Here is a 20,915-nt window from a genome sequence, read left to right as displayed (position 1 = left end):
CATGAATTGTTATAGCCTGCAAAGCTATCATCCTCCACCTCTATTAGCATGTGACTCCATCATTTGGCATCATTTACTTCACCCTCTGTCTTGTCTAGCTTCAATCTGCATCGTCTCTTCTCATCACTATATTATTGATGGCATAGTACATGAGAAAGCCAGAAGGAAATTTCAAGAGCGAAGAAACCTATTGGAGAGTCGATGACCTACTGGAGATTACAATCGAAGACCGATTTGCTTGGGCACCTCAATTTTGTTGGAGGCCCGATTCCCGAGGATATGGAGAAGGCCCTTTCAAATTGGAAGCCCGCTTCTGCCGGCAGGCCTCCACATTATCTCGCATGGGCATGCTCAAATAGGATCGACGGGGCTGAGGTGATCTGGGCCGTCAGATGCGCATTTGGTAAATTCGGGACGTTTGATAAATTCGGGAAGAAAAGTAAAATTGGATAGGCTTGTAAATCCGAGTCGATCCGCACCCTCTATCTCGAACCCTCGACCTCCCCACCACGAGCCATGTGCACTAACCATTACGCCCTCATGCGTACATTGAAATATAGAGGATTCAAATATGTCATATTGTAAATGTTGACCGAGTAGTAAATTCGGAGCAAACCTCAGCTCTGATGGTCCATAATTGACGGGCGTCGTCTTTTCCTCCTCCACCATTGATCCCATTTGACCATGCCCGTGTGATATACTGATGAGGGCAGGCAGGCCCGGAGGCGCACATGCGCACGCTCACGGGGCATATTTACGCTTAGCTTTGATCGACATAACTTAATGAAGGTTCCAAACGCGCGTATCAATTGGGAACATTCGTCGTAAGAGATTCAAAAACTATATACATACAGAGTTTCTGCGGTCGCTCCCTCCATTACGCCGTGCAAAAAATAGTGGAACACCTCCCGGATCGCAAGATCAGGTCTCTCTCTCTCTCTCTCTCTCTCTCTCACACACACACACACACACACACCCCCACCCACACACACACAGAAAGCTCAACTTCTGTCGACGCTTGGGGGTTCTCAGCAGCTGCAGGTCATAATCTCTTCCTCTGTGCCTCTCGTGTGTGTGTGTGTGTGTGTGTGTGTGTGTGTGTGTGCACTTCATCCTTGCCCATCTATCTATCTATGCGTGTAGCGCGCCGCGCCCCCCCCCCCCCCCCACACCAACACAAAAAAAACAAAAAAAACCCCAAAAGCCCAACCACACAAAAAGAAGGGAGGATTTCTTTTTACTTGTTCTGCTGCTTTAAAGCTGCACAAGCATAAAAGCTTCACACAGCTGGTGAATTTGAAAGAAACTATGGATCCTTACTCGGTTGGAGTACATTAGTGTAGCTAGTGGCGTGGAGAGAAAACTAGGGTAAATCAAGGAGTTTGAAAGCTTGTTTTTTACTTTCTGTGGCTCCTTGTAGGCTTCCACATGCCCTGTTTTTTTAATATTCATTATTCCTGCTGGAAGTTTTATTTGTTGGGCTTCTGGGCTTTTTGTGCATGGGGAGTTACTGTGGTCAAATTTTTTGTAAGATTTTGAGTGTATTAGTAGAAATTTTGTGATTATAGTAACTCGTTTTGAGTCTTTGAAGTTTTGTCCAGCTACATTCAGTTGTTGAAAATATCACATGAACAGGATTCTAATAGAAAAGAGTGTTTTGTGTATGAGAAAATTCATACACTGTTTACTTTTTCTGCAACCATTAACTCTGCCAAGAAAGAATTTTGCTGGTAATTAGCACCTTTGGCACAAGGTCCTCCTGTGCAATGTTTGCTTTATGCAGTTTTTACCGCTTTCTGACAGGATAGAGTGCTGGAAATTATACCAGAACTTTTAGCAAAGCTTCCTATCCTTGTGAAGTAACTTCATTCTTTTGTGTGGCTCTTTGGCAGGAGGGTTCCGATTTGTTTTTCTATTCGTTTTTGACTTTCTTCCAAGTATTGATTTTCTTCCAAGTAAGTATAGATCTCTTCAAGCGAAAAGACAAAGGACTCTGGTGCCATGTCGGATGCTCTCGTAAACGGGCTTGCTGGAGCCGGGGGAGGCATCATTGCTCAAATTCTTACGTACCCTCTGCAAGCAGTAAGTTGTTTGTTAAGGGTGTTCATGATTGTTGAAATTTGAGCTCCTTTTAATGTCCAAAGAAATGACTCTCTGCAGAGTAAGTAGTCAATCGATTGTCTTCTCTTGGCAGAGTCTTGCTTCGATAAGCACTAATGACCTCCCAAATCAGTGATCCATCAAGTCAATGGTTAAGGTCGCTGCCTGCTTGTTTTTGAGGATAATATGATAATGAACTCGAATACCTATTGTCACTAAAAAGGGTTTCAATCACCAAATTTTCTCTTATGAGTCTTCTCTGAATGAAAAAGCAAATTTCTTGATGAAAAATGTTTTTCTGTCTTTTGGAACAAAATGTCTACTAGCTCTGTTGTGATCGAAAGAAAAATCCAGCAGAATTTGATTCTAGACAAAGATCGTAAGCAATTTCCCACAGTAAGTTGTTTTTGTCTAGCAGTAACAGTAGAGACAGATTTTGCAAATAGAACTCCAGCAGAGCTTGATCATAGACAGGTTTAGGAAATTTCCTACAGGAAGACGAACATGAAAGAGTTAGCAGGAAACCACTGCCTTTTTAAAACAGGTTTGGCAGGAAAGCATTACCTTTTAAAACAAGCAGAGTCTGGTTTTCAGGTAGGAAAAGAATAAGTGGGGATAGGTCATGCTCCATACTATAATCATACATGGGCAAAGCTCCATATATAAATTTTCGTTATCTCTTATTTGGAATTGTACCAAATTACTTATTGTCAAGGCATTCTATTTCAAATTATTCCTGTTATTGCAGGTCAATACCAGGCAGCAAACTGAAAGAAAAGCGAAACAGTCTACTGCGCAAGCTTCTCAAATAGAGAAAGGTTTGCCAGAAGATGATAGGCATAAAAAAAAATCTCTTGGTACATACAAGGAATTGTGTAAGGCAAGCACTCAAAAGGCTAAAACCTTAAGTAGAAAAATGAGAGCCTAATGGCGAGTTCAAGTTCTGTTGCTGTTTGTAGGTGCTTAGAGAAGAGGGCTGGGAAGGCCTATTCAGAGGGTTGACACCCTCATTAGTTGGAACAGCAGCTTCTCAGGTGTGCAGTAGTTAATGCAATATTCAGATTAATTGCTAGTTGCTTCATTTGTTTTGTTTCACTAATCATAAGACTCAATGACAGGGAGTTTATTACTACTTTTATCAATTATTCAAAGATGAAGCTGAAGCTATTGCACTCAAACAAAAGAAAAGAGGTCTTAGTGATGGTTCAACAGGGATGCTTTCTGCTTTGATTGTGGCAGCATTAGCAGGGTACTTTCAAAACCAGTCTCTTGAAATACTAAACTAACTCTATCTGTTATGCTTTGTATAAGTAGGTTTAGCTCCATACACTTGATCCATAGCCTAATATCAGCATGAACGTGCAGATGCCTCAATGTTTTGCTCACAAATCCCATTTGGGTATTGGTTACACGTATGCAGGTAAAATTATCAGTCTTTGCACGAAATGATGATTTTTTTTGATTGGTCAAACAAGTATGGATGGATCCCCTGCTAATCAATACTTCGACTTTTCTAGACCCATGCGCAAGCAGAAAGGAATGCTGGCAAGGGCACGGATGTAACAGAAGATCTCCTGAAAGTTGAAGCTGGAAGCTCTTGTCAGAAGTCGTCAAATACACTCTCTAAGCATAAGCCGTATGGAACATTGACTGCTGTATGTTATTCATTCTCAAGACTCCCTTCACTTTGTTTGTAAGTCTCTTTAATAAATTGAAATCAGCTGAGCAATACTTGTGAACTATTGGAAGCATGAAGGATAGGCATATCCTGGATGGTGGACCGTGGTTCCCACCTGCATAACAACTGTAGCTTTCAGTCTTCTTATTCTAGCTCCCAGGGGATTCACTGGTAATAATAAGGGGACGTCACCTGTGTGCATGAAATGCCCCTTTTTCACCCCTATTTCTACATATGGGACCATTCTTTTTTGAAATGTCTCTTGCTTCTTTTATAATCCCCCTTCCTTTCACTCACGTGCTACCCCGAGTTCTTGCTGTGGTTACAAATCAAGTTCGCTGTTGGCTTTAAGTGGGTGGGTTAAAGACAAGGAGCATGGATTTAGGGCAGGTAAGAAGTTACATATGAAGCCAATTTAGCTCTTTCTTAAACAAAGAATGCGTCAGTGACTAGCAGGACCTACTAATTGGTGCACATACTTTCTAATTCTGTGTTTTGGTAACATTATTTGATTGGAACCGTTAGGTCTTTCATGTTTATGTTAGGAAAGCAGGTGCCACCTGACTGAAAAACGTAGTTTTGACCTCAAGCTGTTTTATTGGTGACAATATACGTGCCTTACATGAACACTTATTGTGGTTACATCATTTTAGAAGACATCTATCAGTGTGTTTATAAAAGTATCCATCTTCGGTGTTTAAGAAATTTGGTTATGTGGTTATTGCAGATTCGGGACCTATATGATGAGGCAGGGATAAGGGGATTCTGGAAGGGGGTTTTCCCAACGCTTGTCATGGTTATTCTCATGCCTTTGCTTTACTATTCATGGGTTTTGGGGATAGTAACTCTGTACTGCTTCTACTCTCAGGTAAGCAACCCTTCTATACAATTTATGCTTTATGAGGGAATGCTAAAACAGCTTCGGAGAAAACGAGAAGAAGATGTCAAGGGCTCAACAGGTGTAACTGCTCTAGAGGTTTGTGCTTTATGGTAGATGAGATTTATAACACACATATTCAAACGGTCCACCTCTTTGTCTCTTTTGGTCTTCAATGCTGTTTTCAAGCATTGGATCTCAGATTTGTCTCTAGTGGCAACTTGTCTTTAAGACAACAAGAGCAGGGATTTTTAAAGCTTCTGTTTGTGCTTCGGTTTGATACTTGTTACTTTGGTTTGCTGTCAATTTATTTGAATACCGCAGATATTTCATGTAGGAAAAGGGTAATCAAATGCTTTGATAGCAATGATGATAATGATTTAGCTTTTCTTATTTCATGTTCTTCTATCAACTTGTTGGTTGCAAAACTAGGATTTTTTATTCTTGACTTCTCTATTCTTACATTGTTTGTTTCTTTGTTGCTTTCTTTTTGATGTCATTGCATCTCTCTCTCTCTCTCTCTCACACACACACACACACACACACACACACACACACACACACTAGACTTATACGTCAGGATTTGATTCATCTAGATACCAGAAGCACATGGATACAGCCGATACAAGAGTTGGGCACGAAGGTGGCTTTCTATAGAGAGAATCTTCTCCAACTAATAGAGGATGGATATGTGATCAGATCGGCCTATATGGACGCTCGTTTATCCTATGGGATACGATGTGCTATTGGTCAGATGCGCACATCATCGCATCAGCTAGAGATTGAGACTAACAGATTTAGGAGAGTATTAGCAGAAGCTAGGATATGCCAGTTGTGTCATATAAAGCCAGAGATAGAGTAAGATCACTTTTGTCATTGTTCGGTATACTATGAGACGAGGCCGCTTTCACTGTCTGATCAGAGAGGCCTTTGGACCATTGGCTAGGGTCATGAGATATCAGAATGAGAGATGCCTCGGGTTGTTTTTGCTAGAGCTGCGCAGACACAGGGAGAGTGTTGAGGAGACCAAGCAATGGGAGAAATTCACGGAGGTAGATCAGTGACTTCTTTAGAATAGGGACTTAGCACCCGGATGGGCATGCTTCACAACAGACTTCAGAGCCTACCTCTACCAGAGGCATATTAGTGGACGAGCTTGAGAGAGCTAGACGCCCACGGCCCCACGCCTATGGGGGCGACCACGACATTGACGGAGGCTCCATTAGAGAATCAAGAATATTTTAGCATGACATGGGAGACGCCCAGTACGAATATTTACAGAGGCGGACATTGACGAAGCTCTTCAGCGGCGATGCATCAGTTTCTCGGACAATGCCCGATGCTTGGCATCCTCGGGCATGGATGATGATGATGATGATGATTTTCAGGCTGACGATTTGAGTCTTTTAGTTTTAGTCTTTCACTTTACTTCATTTTATTTTTTTACCCAGACATTGGATTAGATCCACAAGGATTGTATGAGTTTGGGGTCATAGGTCATTTTGGCCTTTTGAAGACGTTTAATATAACATTTCATTTCATTTCTCTCTATCTCTCTAGATCAGTGTCCTTTATGCACAGTCTATGGGATACACATAGAGGCAGATATACTAGATTGGCTCTTGAGTCTTCTAGACAGTTAGCGATGCAGGGAGATGCATCATGTTGGTATGCGCAGATGACCTCATGGTTTCAGAGGCATGGTCTCAGCATGGATAGATTGCCTCCTTTTCAGTATTCCCTAGATGCACCCTCCCTGCTAGTCACACGGACGAAGATCACTAGACTCATTCGTCAGGATCTAATACAGTTGGACACCAGGAGGACATGGGTAGAGCCGATGTAGGAGTTGGGCACGAAGATGGCTTTCTACAAAGAGCACCTTCTCCAACTTTCAGGAGATGGGTTTGTGACTCGTCCGAGCTACATGGACACTCATTTGTCTCATGGTCTGCGATGTGCTATTGGTCAGATGCGCACATCCTCACACCAGCTGGAGACTGAGATGGGTAGATTCAGAGGGATACCGCCAGAGTCTAGGATATGTCAACTATGCGGTAGAGAGCCAGAGACAAAGCTACACTACATATGCCACTGCACTGTGTATTATGAGATACGAGGGCGCTTCCATTGCTTATTCAGGGAGGGTTTTGGACCCCTAGATAGAGTCATGAGGTATCAGGATCAGAGATGCCTTGGCTTATATCTACTTGAGCTACACCGACATAGAGATAGTTTGTTGCGGAGACATGGAGCACGACAGTCGCAGAGACAGATCACAGACTTCTTTGGATCGAGGGAGCCAAGAGACCAACCACCAGCACAGGGTACCCACATTCATACGAGAGGCACCCTCATTGACAGGGCGACTGAGCTCGGGAGATCGAGACGACCACGATCGAGACATAGGAGCACACTCCATCGACGGAGACTCCAACAGAGGATCAGAGGCATTCTAGCACGACACCCAGATTGTCATTGAGGGCCTATTCTACATTTTCACATTTCACATTTCACACTTCATTTTCAGTTTTCATTTTTACTTTCAGTACTTTCTGTACTTGTACTTCAGACATTGTATTAGATTCAGCACTTTGTATCTGATGGTCTCATAGGTCATTTTGGCCTTTTGAAGACGTTAATATATCATTTCATTTCATTTCATTTCTCTTGCAATGAAAGTGGGGCTTGACCCTTTGCATCACATAAAATCGACCATCGGTCCATATACAAGAGAGATGGGAAAAACCTTGATGGGTGTACAATCAAATCATCCTAACAAACCACATGAAAAATCTGGGGATAAGAATACTTTAACTAGGCGGAGAAGTGTAGCTATCTGGATAGTGATTAAGTCTACACAAATCTGCCCAAAGCTTTGTCCACCTCGGGTGATGTAGTGAAAACCACCAAGCCCAGTGCTGTTTATATGACCGATATTAAGCATCTGCTGTAAAAACTCTTGTAGCAGCTCACAAAAGCCAAGGGACTATGCCGTGCCTCCAAAATCATTCGCATCCATTCTAACATTTTGTGATGATGAACTCCAAAACAGGATGCGGATCTACAACACAACCAATCTATAAGAGAGGCGGGGGGACCCAATCATTGTCCACCTTAAAAGCCAAGGGAAGGTACCAAGATGCACATCTCTTTGACTACACCAACCTCAAACAAATCTGCAAACCGCTTGATATTCATAAAGGAATTGCCCTCAACCATTGTCTGCTCCTGTAGGATATCGTAGACAGCCTCCCTCGTCTAGAAGGAGTCACCATGTAAAACCTGTACTCTGAATCTGATCATGGTTGGAACCTCCTCTCGATCCTCGTCTTGTGATCTTTCCTTCGGAGATCTGACTGTGGGTTGCCCTGCCTCTACCAACCTCTGTCTCACTACCCTTCTGTAAACAAGCATAGGCTATGCCTGTTCCTGTCTACTTGTCTGTCTCTGTGTCTGCTCTACACTGTGCTGTTGCTCAACACTGTTGTTGCTGACTCTGAGCGGGGTTTTGCTGCTGTATAGAATTCTCCTGTGGTTGTGAGGGTTGTCTCCTCCTCTGACCAGTTTGTCTCTGTTGGTGTCCTCTATGGCAATCCCTTACCAAGTGCCCCATCTTATGACATTTAAGGCATTGGTTCGGGCTGTCCATAACCACAACAAGGTAGGATCCGTATGTACGTACGGATCCGTACGGTACCGTACCGTATGGATCCGTACTGTACCAAAAAAAAAAAAAAAGAATTTCCTCTTCGCATTTTCGGATTTAATTTCGCCTCTGTTTTGGGGGTTTGGCCGCCTGGTTATTGAGACAGAGTGAGTTTGGGCGTCTGTTTATTGCAAACTATTGACTACAAAGTACTACAGAGAGAGTTTGGGCGCCTGTTTATTGCAGACTCCTCATCTTCAGAGTCTGATGTGGATTTTTGATTCTCATTCAGTTAGTAGTATGTACTTTGCAGCAGTGCAACTGCTAGCATGCTTCGTAGTTTTATTGAGTCGGGACTTGTGGCTTTCTTTGTGGATTATGGTTTATTAGATGTCATTTTTTTTGTATGGATTCTATCATGATTCATCTTGGTATTTTGATGAGATTATGGTCTACCATCTATGATTCTGTGTCATTTCAGTACTTTATGAATTGTATTGCCTCTCAAGTTTCAAGTCTCGTTTGTCGAATACTATACAGTGTGCAAATCATGATGAATATGAAGTTCTCTGTAGTTTGAAGTTTGAAGTTTGTTGAAGTATATTTGAGAGAGAACCGAAGCTTTGAATTGTATTTGTTTGTGAATATTGAATGTCGAGAAAGTGGTCATGACTCGCCTTGGATTGTCTATTTATGACAGCCTTGGATAGTAGAACAGTGAGCTAATATCCTAGAAGTGATACTTATGAATTTATTATCAAGTACGGACCGTATTGTAGGTTTTTGACGTTTTCGAAAAAAACCTTACGAATTTTACGTACCTTACCACTCAATCCATTCGGTACTACGTATAGTACGTACCGAACACGTACCGTACCTTACGTACCTTTCCACCTTGAACCACAATCCTCTGCAAGTGTAGCACCCCTTTCCACTCAAAAGTGATGGTATTTGAAAAGACAATGGAAGGGATAGTAGCCACCTTTATAGATGGCCTAAATGTCTGGGTCTGCAATGAGCAAGGTATGCCAAAGATAGAGCCCATGTGCCTCAACATGCCTGGCAACCAAAGTTGTGCTGGCAGCTTTGGAAAAGCTATTTTTACTGGATACTTTGGAACCTGACATCTGTCCTCAACAACAGCCAAAGAAAAACCCTCGTACCACAGGTACATAAAGACTAATCTGTCTTCGAAGCCGAGAGGAGTGCGGTTGATGACCTGAGAGGCAAGTTCCTTTGGAAAAAAAATGGCAATGAAAGTACCTCTGCCAAGCAAGATGATATCCTCTACTTGCCTTCGTCTGAACCAGCTAGAGTTCACGAGAGCCACTCCCGGACGTTGAAACTTGACACGAGCATAGGAACACGCTACCAGGCGGCCAACAGCCCCTCTTTGAGAGAGAGTCTCAATACGATCACCAATTTTGCGCGTTGTAAATCTTCTGAAATAACCATAGAAGGTGCCATAGTACTTGAGAGAGAGCCGATGAAAAATACTTTGAGCCGAATTCTAGGCGTTTCCTACCTCATCCCTTAGACGAAGAAGTGCAAAAAGGTAAAGCGTGAACGGGCTGTAAATGTGTGTGAGTGCGGGAGAGCGAGCTGGCTATGTGAGTACGGGAGAGAGTAAGAGGCGAGCTGGCTGGGCAGGGGGGGTGGGGATGGCCGGAGCAGGCAGGTTTGGATAGGTGGATGGGGGTGGGCTGAGCAGGTTGGGATTGCAGGGCGGGTAGGTTCGGCAACGTGAGCAGAGGTGGGGTCGAGCAGGGCACAAGGGTTCGACCTACAGTGGTGTGCAAATCCTAGGACTGCAGGTGTCACTGAATCGCGCAGATCTTATGGCTGCTGGGGCGCAGGTTCGCGCGCTGCCAGGGTTCCACTGCGGGCTAGGGTTCACTGCAGGTTCTCGTGCTGCGGCGTTAGGGTTCGTGACATAACAAGGGTTTTGCTTTGCAGCTTAGGGTTCGCGTCATCTCCTCTCTCTCTCCCCCTTAGCTCTGCCATTACATATGACTAGATTGTTCTTAATTGGCTTAAGGACTATCAACTTGTATTATTTTAACTTAATTCTCTTATCTGATCGCTAGAATGCCTTTAGAGTCTGTGTCCATTGTCACATCTGGCTGACTTCTGCTGGATTTTCCTTTGGCAAGCTTCTTATTGGGGCTGTGAGCCATTTGGATTGAGTGAGTGAAGGTTCAGACCATGGGTTGCTTAATTCAAGGCAGCTAATAATGGTAAGTTAAATCACAAAGGAGACAGGTTAAATTTGGAAAGCTGATTAGGTAAGGAGCTTTCAGAAGAAAGGAGTACTCTTTTTAACTGATAAGCATTCAATGATATGGAAAGTAGTGCCTTTTTTGCTGACAGAGTTTTTGATACTGCAATGATAATCTCTTTTAACAAAGGCATGATTTTAATGATAGTAGCATGTGATACTTGGTAACTTTCACATGAAAATTATTAAAGTGTTTTATGGATATTGATTGAATCTCCAATTCAACAATTGGAGAGATAATAGCAGGACATGATCATAAAAATCAAAAGACATGAATGATAACAATTAAACAAAAACGAAATGACAATGAGGTTAACTGGTTTCTTATTGGGATTGAATTTAGAGACTGGTTATAAAGAAGCAATTGGTGTCTATTGATGGTTGCATCAATATAATGGTTATTTTTCTGCCAAGGTTTTCTCACAGAGAGTGAACTTCTTTTATCGAAGAAGAGCTGTTATTTGGAAGTTGTCCCAACGGATGGGTCGCTTGAACGAGCAAGGACTAGGAATGGAAGTATTTGAAATTGCTCGTGTATCATGGCACCTCTGTCACCTATCAGATTTCATAGTTTGTGAAGGACTTGGCAAAGCACAGTAGTAGTTTAAAATATTGAAACAAATCAATCACAACATTTGGATTTCAGCTAAAGTCATAGTTTGTGAAGGACTTTGCAAAGCACATTAGTAGTTCTAAGTTTTGAAACAAATCAATAACAGCATTTGGATGTTTGATTGTCCCTGGAAGAGTATCAAAGATGCAATCAATCCATAATGTTTTCTTTAGATGCAAATCATGACCAGGAGGTTTTCAAATCAACCACATGCGTCCTCTGTTCAATTTGCCAGAGCCGATCAACAATATATTCCTCTTAGCCAGACCTGGCTTGACACCTATTATTTAAACACATTTAGCCCATGCTACTCTTTTGGGCAAAGTTTTGACCCTGCAATATATCAAAAGACTCTGAAGAATTTGTGACCTTTAATTGTTGTTGATGTAAGGTTTCAGTAGCTGAGACATGTTTATTTTCAGGTCTTTTTGCTTGGAGCAATTGCAAAGCTTGGTGCAACTGTTGCAACATATCCCTTGCTTGTGGTGAAGGTATACAACTTTGTTTTCTTATGCTGCATGCTTATATTGATGTCTGTCATCCTTGTGTGTGCGTGCGTGCGCCATGTTGCATGTATTGGCACAGAGGCATCCTGTATTTACTAGCTTTTTACTTCAGTGGACTCATTGGGGCACTCAAGTTGGCTATCTGTCTTTGGGAGCTTTTATGCTGCTGTTGTGTTTGGAGAACTAACTTTCTTTCTGATTTGTCTATGGTTACAGTCACGGCTACAAGCAAAGCAGGAAATTGGAGGAGAGAAAGCTCTGCAATATTCAGGTATAGCTTGAATATAGCACTTTGTAAATTTATAGTCTTGTTTGTTCATTCTTCGTAATTTTGTTGTCAAGTGTGTGCATTCTTTGTAAGTGTGCACATGCACACTTGCACAATGGACACGTGTCTTTTCAAACATACACAGTCTATCTGCTCATAGAGTCCAAACACAAGCTTTTTTCTCTATGAAAGGCAGCAGATAATGGATCGAAGTAGTATACATAGCATGACGCCAAGAGCTAGGTGCATGGACTCCCTATACACTTTTACTTCAGAGACTGATTCTGTCTACGTAGATGGTATCTACAGACGCTTATGCATAGAGGATCCGTGGAGACCTTTAGGGGAGCTCACTTATATATTGACAGAGACACTACAGGATGCAGCAGCAGAGGTATCCCCATACTGAGCCTGGGCAGCGCCAACGTTCTGGAAGCACACTCCAAAGTAGTTGGTATGATGAGGAGTGCAGAGAGACGAGATCCCGACTTTAGAGAGAGGTACTTCTTGGTGTCATTACAAAGATTTGCTTGCAGAGCCTTCCAACAGTGATGTTCAACTGTGCCATGTGCTACCCGATACTTGGAGTTTGTCCACGATCGTACCTATCTTCAAGTCAAGGGAGCCCGTGAACTATCGCACTATCATGATTGGACACACATTGGCACGGCTGAATGCATCCATCCTTGAGCAGCACTTGAGTAGATGGGCAAAGAGAGAGAGTGTACGGGTAGCGGGACAGGCGGGTTTCTGGAGAGGTTTCTCTACTCTTGATCATATTTTGACACTCAGAGCCATTCTTGAAGAGGGGAGATCACGTGGGAGACGACTCTATTGTTGCTTTGTGGACTTCCGCCAAGCCTTCGATACAGCACCTAGAGCCTCCACGTCTTATGGAGTATGAACGAATGGAGGTGCAACGTCAACAACAGGTTGATACTTGTGCTAAGCAGATGCTACAGTATTCGAAGGATCCCCAGTACGAGGAATTTTTGACCCGGCACCCGATTGATGAGATGCATTCCCGATGGCGTCCGGCCATCGATTCACCATTAAAGTCCGCATTGAAGAAACCACTTGCCCCATGAATGTACATTGAAAATGAACTTGATGTGATCGAACGACGAGCCAGCCAAATATTGAAGACCACGAAGCATTCAAAGAGACGGAGCAAGGGAACATATTACCCTGGTTATTTGGGTCGATAGTCTTCTTTTGCAAATTCTTGAAAAGCCAAGAAGCGTGTATGCTTCGAGGGTGTGTCCAGTTCGTTCTCATCCTCTTCTGAGAGTTCTGACAACTCTCCCTCTTCTGTTTCTATTGATGAGGACAGAAAGGGCAAGAAACGATAGAAGAACCAAAGATATGGAAAGAACAAGAAGAAGGCCAAGAAAAGCAGATCACACCGTAATTTTCTGATAGTTCTGAGGAGGATTCATCCTCTTTTGAGAGTTTGGACTTTGATGACCAAATGTTTTATTCTAAGAGGAAGCACTTTTATAGAGCCAATCAATGCGACTTTCTCAAAGATAAGAGCAAGAAGACCAAAGAATTCAAGGAGGGGGGATAAGCAATAAAATTTGATACCTTTTCAGGTTTTCGAGATGCGCACAAGGCCCTCACTTTTCTCCAACAGTTTGACATAACTTTTTCAGGAGGGCGCTACTGAGAGCATTCCAAGATTAGAATGGCAGCATACTATTTGAAAGGAAATGCACGGACATGGTGGTCCACTCTACTATTGCGAAAAGAAGCACCGACAATGTGGCTAAAGTTCAAGAGACTTTTTATTTCTTTGTGGCTCAGAGTAAGAACGTAATGTGATTACTGCTTGGTACTTTGGATGGTGAAGGCAGATACTCTGGATACTTATTGCAAGCCATTTTGGGAGATAAAATCCATAGCTATACTTTCCCATGGCTTATCTGGAATAGGCAATGGTTGCAATAATCATGGTGCTTTTTGCCTGTCAAACTTGACCTTTTGGTAAATCATGCATGCTCGCACAAAGGAATCCACATCTCTCCTCAAAGTAGGCCGATAAAAGAATGTTGCTACAGTTTTACTATCGTATCTATACCACGATGCCCTGCATAGAGTGGGAGATGACTTTCTACCATAACTTTTATGTCGCAATGGCCTAGTGACACAAAGTCTACCATGTGTCACAAGACGGGCACCACGTGCCAATAGAAAAGACCAGACTGAACAGACTTGTAGCACTTCAATAACAACTGAACTTAAAGAGACACAACACGCGATACGGAGTGTTGAAATTCCACCCCAAGAGAGCACTGGCCCCAAACGCTGGCGCTCCTTTCGGTATTTCTTTATCATTGCTGATTCGCAAAGTACAATAGCCGGGGAGCACCTCCTTTGCAATCTGCGCGCTAAAGAGTGCTAGAGAGGGCCAAGGCTCATATTTAAAGGCCCAAAGCCTAAAAGCATCAAATATGAAAAGCTAACCCCAAAAAAACACTTTCCTAAAATTTCGGGCTTTTCCTAAAAATCCACCGCGATTTGCGGAACGTCCGTACAGGTGCCACGTCATCATATTTTGTTGTGCAAAGTCTTCCGAGTGTGTTCTGCTTTATTTTTTAATGCCTTTATGTCACTTGGGCCCCATTGGACGGGGTCCCGTAAGTTGGTGGAAACTCGTTTGAAAATAGGCCACTCATCAAGACTTTGTAAGTCTGTAAAACTTTTTCTTCTTTTGCTGCTTCTTCTTAGGGTTTTGGCTCCTTGGCCGGGATCTGAAGGTTGGCTCCGTTCTTCAATGGCTTGACACGTTAGCAGTTTGTGACATCCCCCCTTGAAAGAAAGTAATCGTCCGCGATTACAACATATCTGCAAAACAACTCAAGTTAGTTGAAAAATTTCCGAGGGTCATTTCGAGGGACAATCAATTTGCTCTTTTTTTTGGTAAAGGAGTTGGCTTCTCCTTTCAGCTCTTTTGATCAAGGAGTTGGCTTCTCCTTTCGTTCAGATCGAAACTCTTGATATTTCGGCGTAGTAAAACACCTAGACCGAATTGATCTTCCACGCGTGTCTTGATGCACTAAAATTACTTACCCAGGCAATTTCATCCAATTAGGAATATTCAGTGGTTGGCACATCACAATGCAACACAAATGCTCACATATGCATGTTACAAGACATAGAAACATAAAGCCGCCAATAAACATTCCCCCCTCAAATAACCATCCAGGTCCGGGCCATGAGCTGTTCTCCCTCATCACTCCTCCCGCAAATAACCTAAGAGGGTCCGGGCCATGAGATATAGAGACCTTTTAGAACCAAACGCCCCCCAGACCGCAGCCTGCGTCATTTGGAGGTGCCGAGAGTAACCACTACTCAGACTTCTTATTACTCCCCCCGCAAATAACCACAAGGGTCCGGGCCATGAGTAAAAACAACACTTTTCAATCATTCGATACTTCCTCCGCAAATAACCACAAGGGCCTGGGCCATGAGTATGAACAAGCATTCTCAACATAGTCACAAGGGACGCATTCCGGGACGAGAAACGGGGGACGGGGCTCAAATTGATTTTTAGTGTCAAAAAGTGGGCGGGACGGCAAGTGGGGACGGAAAAGTGGGGACGGGAAGCCCAAAAAAGGGCGTCCCCTGTTACTATGATTCTCAAACATCATTTTTTATTACTTCACCCGGAAGTAAAATCACCAATCATTGAAACCATTATTAAAACCAGAGAAATAATTCAAATCGGCACCAAGATAGGTTCAAAACAAATACCATCTATTTCAAACAAATTCCAAACAGGATCACCAAACAAGTTCTAGATAGAGTCTCTAACAAAATTCAAACTTAAAAAGCAATCTCGACATCAGTCGAGCTCGAAAAGTCGATTGACTTTCCATCCTAAAACCTGCACCAAAAAAATTAGGGCTAGGTTCCTTCCATAAGGTCGTAGCTGACCGGACCATGGTCCATAAGCTCTTGGACAGACAGTGTTCCTGTGGCGGTGATGGGAGTCCCAAGACATAGCAGTCACACCAGACCTTCAAGGTTATCAACAAGAGACACCTACTAAGAGACGTCTAGAAATTTCAAGTTATAATCTGCTAGGGTTTCCATGGCAAGCATTTCAGGATACCTCACTCCAAAGGAAGATGTGAGAAACCATATAACTTCGGGCAAAATAATTTTCTTGAAAGCTTTCCAAGTCCTTGGGGTGTGCGGCTTGGTAGCTATAGACATCAACCTCTGTATGGCATTGTCTTTGAGAAAAACAGCAGCTTGAAACAAATCTTGGATCCTTCGTTGCAAGTGCCTGTAAGAAATGAGCGGTAAAGACGGGAGCGCGCTTGATGCGCGATTAAGTAAGGGTGGGAGTGTCTAATAAGTCCGGGATCGGGACACCAAGATACTTCAAATAAGATTCCAATAGACTTTGGAAGCGTTGGTATGCTCTGTCTGCTCTTTTGTAGGACCAATATGCTTTCAGAAAAGCACACGCCTGATGCTATGATACCGCTGTCACAAGACATGCACCACGTTCTAATAGAAAAGAACCGACTGAACAGACTTTTAGCACTTCAATAACAACTAAACCGAAAGAGAGACGACACGCGACACGGAGTGGTGAAATTCCACCCCAAGAGAGCACTAGCCCCAAACGCTAGCGCCCCTTTCGATATTTCTTTATGATTGCTAATTCGCAAAGTACAACACGCGAGGAACACCTCCTTTGCAATCTGTGCGCTAAAGAGTGCCAAAGAGGGCCCCCAAGGCTCATATTTAAAGGCCCAAAGCCTAAAAGCATCAAATATGAAAAGCTGACCCCAAAAAAACACTTTCTTAAAATTTTGGGATTTTTCTAAAAATGTGTCGTAAATTACGGAACGTCCGTAGTACAGGTGCCACGTCATCATATTTTGCTATGCAAAGTTTTCTGAGTGTGTTTTGCTTTATTTTTAATGCCTTTATGTCACTTGGGTCCCATCGGACGGGTCCAGTAAGTTGGTGGGGACTCTTCTTTGAAAATAGGCCACTCGTTAAGACTCTGGAAGTCTGTAAAACTTCTTCTTCTTCTCCTGCTGCTTCTTGTTAGGGTTTTGGCACCTTGGCCGGGATCTGATGGTTGGCTCCGTTCTTCGGTGGTTTGACACGTCAGCAATTTGTGACACCTTGCATCATCATAAAACCGTCTGTCACAAGACGGGCACCACGTGCCAATAGAAAAGAACAGACTGAAGAGACTTTTAGCACTTCATTAACAACTGAACTGAGAGAGAGAGAGAGACGACACGCGACACGAAGTGGCGGAATTCCACCCAGAGAGTATTGGCCCCAAACCTTGGCGCCCCTTTCGGTATTTCTTTATATTGCATCAACACAGTACAAGCCGGTACTCGAGACTCCGCACCTTCGCAAGGAAGCATGCCAAAGAATGAGCCCTAACCTCATATTTAAAGGCCCTTAGCGTGAAAAGCAGTTACAGTGAAAAGCCTTCAAAACTCAAAAGCTTTTGGTCCAAAAAGCAAAGCCAAAAGCTTCCAGTGTATTTTACGGAAATCCGTACAGCATGCCACGTCATCAGCCAGTGCAAAAGGTGGAAATCCGTACAGCCTGCCACGTCATGATGCTAGTGCAATTTTCAAAAATTTGCCACGTCATCAACAGCTACGCAATTTTCAGAAATCTGTTGATGCTTCTGCTTCTTCTAGGGTTTAGGCCCCTCGGCCGGTAGCTCCGTTCTTCAATAGGTCGACACGTCAACAGTTTGTTACATCTCCCCTTCTTGAAAGAGAGTAATTGTCCGCGATTACAGCATATCTGCAAAACAACTCAAGTTAGCTCTAAATTTTTTTTTTCCGAGGGTCATTCCAAGGGACATTCAATTTGCTCTTTTTGTTAAGGAGTTAGCTTCTCCTTTCGGCTCTTTTGATGGAATTAGCTTCTCCTTTCAGCTCTTTTGATCAAGAAGTTAGCTTCTCCTTTCGTCCAGATCGGAACTCTTGATATTCCGGCGTAGTAAAATTAGCCATCACACCCAGACCGTACTGATTTTCCACAGGTATCTAGATACATTAAAATTACATACCCAGACAATCTCATCCAATTAGGAATATTTAGTAATTGGCACATCACAATGCAACACAAATGCTTACATATGCATGTTACAAGACACAACAAACAGCGCCGTTGAGCACTCCCCCGAGACAAACGGTCTGCGGTATGAAGCTACTCACCGACTACCTTGTCATTCCCCCGCAAATAACCTAAAAAGGTCCGGGCCATGAGCTTAGAGGACTGTACAACCAAACGCTCCCTAGACCGCAGTCTGCATCGGTTGGAGGTTCAAGCATATAACCAAACGCTCCCTAGGCATCGGCCTGCGTCGTTCAGAGGTTTTCTAGCATACAACGGAACGCTCCCCAGGCATCGGCCTGCGTCGTTCCGAGGTTTTCAAACATACAACGAAATGCTCCCCAGGCATCGGCTTGCGTTGTTTCGAGGTTCAAACAATATTGAAACTGTCACCAGCGTGTGACTACTATCTATCCTTTTTTGTTGATTTCTTTCTTATTATCTATTTACTTTCACTTTTTGGAAACACCCCTCGGGAAATCTAACTGCCCTGCATTGCATAGCTAGTGTGGAACTATCCAGAGGGAGTCCAGGCCTGAGGGCAAGAGAGTACTAAAGTTGGACAAGGACTATGGTTAGCCAAGTGGGGTCATTGACTAGCCAAACTGGAATCCTTTGTTATAGAGGCTACATTTCAGTTCTGGGTGTGGCTGTAGTGTACAAAGGGGGTCAGATGACCTAGAAAGATACAATGGCAGCATCTCCTAAAATTTAGGGAACTGCTATTTTGGGACCTCAACATGTGTTTGCGTCATTACCTCCGGAATGACAAGGGGAACATTTTCTTACTCTGCCGTGAAGTCAACTAGGCAACCGGCTGGGAGATTTTTAGGCGGCAACCCCGAAACGGGAAAATGCTTGTAAATGTGCCAAGTGGCACCTTCTGGTGCACTTTCCTCATGCAACAAGAAGTGGCGCTGATTTTAGAGAGGAGAAGGGCTCATTTTCAGTCTGTCAACACAGGTTAAGAGCTATGGAGTGCTTGCTTTCCCTCCTATGTACAGTGAGGTGCCAGGAGTGATGCCCTGGATGCTACGCACTGCCCTCTCTCTCCCCTATGGCAGTATGTTATGCCCCTCTAGTGGGCTTTTCATTTGACCAATGTACAGTTGTGTGGGTTCATGCGCGATTGCCGAGGCAAGAGCCTCTTGCACAGGTACTGGATTAGCTAGCGGCTAATCCCCCGCAAGTATAGGTGAATTTGGAGAGGTTTCACGCTAGAAATCTCGTCCGATTCAAAGGGCAAGTAGCCCTACAGGTGCGGAAGCTCGAGGACTTGCTACGTGTCACAAACGGGAGCGCATAACAATATAAAATATACTCAGATAAATAGAATTTATCTCTTATTATTGAAGCCAAAGGATATATATATATATATATATATATATATATATATATATATATATATATATATATATATATATATATATATATATATATATATAGAGAGAGAGAGAGAGAGAGAGAGAGAGAGAGAGAGAGTGAGAAGATCGACACAGTATTGGGGACCAGAAGATGGGCTGGTCCCCCTCCTTAACGAGAATTCTTTATTAGGGAGAATCTTTTTACAAGCACAAGAACCGGAGAAAACCCCTCCGTTCTAAGTGGCTGCCCACTTATTAAGTGGACGGCCGGCATATTTTTAAAATTGGTCTGAACCTGTCCAAAAACTCAATAAAACCTTATAAGTTAAAATCAATGCTTTCACAGCACTTCCCAGGCGTCCCTGGATGCAACCACATGCACGAATGCAATGCAAACATAGATTCCTCGCGGGAAAGCGTTTGCTCTTCCCGGAAAACTCGTTCAACTTTTCCGCTTTTTAAGAAAAGCTTCTCAGAACCCATCTTTATTCTTGTACTTGCATCTTTACGCGTATTCCTCTTTCCAATTCGGATTTCCTCTCGACTATGGATATCCCCTTTCCGATGCACCCGTCACCCACCTTGTGACGCATCAGGAATACCCATCACCTAGTCCTTTCCTACCGAACTTACGGTACAATCCCCTTCACGATGCTCTATGTCACCCATCCTATGACGCATCAGAGATGTCCGTTCTCGGATGGTCGGATACTTCTTCCCGATGCTCCCTGTCACCCATCCGATGTGACGCATCAGAAGTACCCGTTCCTGGTGGCCTTATAGATATTCTCGTTCACAGTGCTATCGTCATTACTTTGAATGACGGACTAGGAATACTCTGTACTCGGATGTCTCCAGTGAGAAAAACCCTCACTTAAAATTCCAATAATTCATTTAGAATTATTTTTCCTTGATGTTCCAAGCGAGAAAACCCTCTCACTTATAAATCCAATAATTCATTTAGAATTATTTTTCTGTCAGATAAAGCCAATTTAGCAACATCCCTCTCACTTATAAACAATTGTCCTCAACTGTAGAGGTCCAACTGAACTGCCGGGGAGAAACCGGAAAGATTCCAAATCTTGCTCAATGGTGAGTTGAGCTAGTCCTTTCTCAAAAGAGAACTTAAAAATTAAATTAAACAAAAATTCAAGAATTCAATACTTACCTTACCGCTTCATGTCCTTCCTCTAGTACCTCGAGGATATCCTTCACCATTCATCAAACTTACGAGCCATGTAAGAACTCGTCATTCGCGTCTTGCCAACAGATTGGAAGTTTCCTCATACGAGAATCTGTTAACTCAATTCCACCTTCTCAATCCCGAGAAGAATAATCCTCCTAGAAATCAATCTAGGTATCTGTCTTTGCGCATAATCCTGCGCTGTTAGTCTAGAGGGTATTAAACCTCTTGTGTCCTCCCACATAGGGAATGCTCAAGTCATAGAGCATTAAGCTCGATGTCTTT

At 43.1% G+C, this 20,915-nt stretch overlaps 1 protein-coding gene and 1 long non-coding RNA gene across 3 annotated transcripts in view; one reads left to right on the top strand and one right to left on the bottom strand.

Annotated features, from left to right (window-relative positions):
• The first annotated feature begins 766 nt into the window (after positions 1-766).
• The window catches only part of PXN (Mitochondrial substrate carrier family protein), a 40,791-nt gene continuing 20,642 nt past the window's right edge, over positions 767-20,915 (top strand). Inside the window, exons 1-11 of one of the 2 annotated variants that reach the window (XM_086519953.1) lie at positions 767-925; positions 1,893-2,082; positions 2,849-2,980; positions 3,060-3,134; positions 3,219-3,349; positions 3,466-3,520; positions 3,618-3,755; positions 4,506-4,574; positions 4,647-4,754; positions 11,618-11,686; positions 11,918-11,972. In XM_086519953.1, the coding sequence (XP_086376079.1) occupies positions 2,002-2,082; positions 2,849-2,980; positions 3,060-3,134; positions 3,219-3,349; positions 3,466-3,520; positions 3,618-3,755; positions 4,506-4,574; positions 4,647-4,754; positions 11,618-11,686; positions 11,918-11,972 (913 nt within the window). In that variant the 5' untranslated portion in view covers positions 767-925; positions 1,893-2,001. Of the gene's footprint in view, positions 1,042-1,892; positions 2,083-2,848; positions 2,981-3,059; positions 3,135-3,218; positions 3,350-3,465; positions 3,521-3,617; positions 3,756-4,505; positions 4,575-4,646; positions 4,755-11,617; positions 11,687-11,917; positions 11,973-20,915 lie in introns of both variants that reach the window. The other variant, XM_086519954.1, reaches the window with a different exon arrangement.
• LOC147451008 (uncharacterized) overlaps positions 4,761-20,915 on the bottom strand; it is a 36,334-nt gene continuing 20,179 nt past the window's right edge. Inside the window, exon 3 of the long non-coding RNA XR_015189178.1 lies at positions 4,761-11,137. This is a non-coding gene — a long non-coding RNA (uncharacterized LOC147451008). The remainder of the gene's footprint in view (positions 11,138-20,915) is intronic.

The sequence above is a fragment of the Adiantum capillus-veneris genome, chromosome 9, assembly GCF_014529385.1.
Source record: "Adiantum capillus-veneris isolate H3 chromosome 9, ASM1452938v2, whole genome shotgun sequence".
In the NCBI taxonomy this organism is placed as follows: Eukaryota; Viridiplantae; Streptophyta; class Polypodiopsida; order Polypodiales; family Pteridaceae; genus Adiantum; species Adiantum capillus-veneris.
The sequence above is the reverse complement of the archived record's forward strand: the minus strand, read 5'-3'. Positions and strand labels throughout refer to the sequence as shown.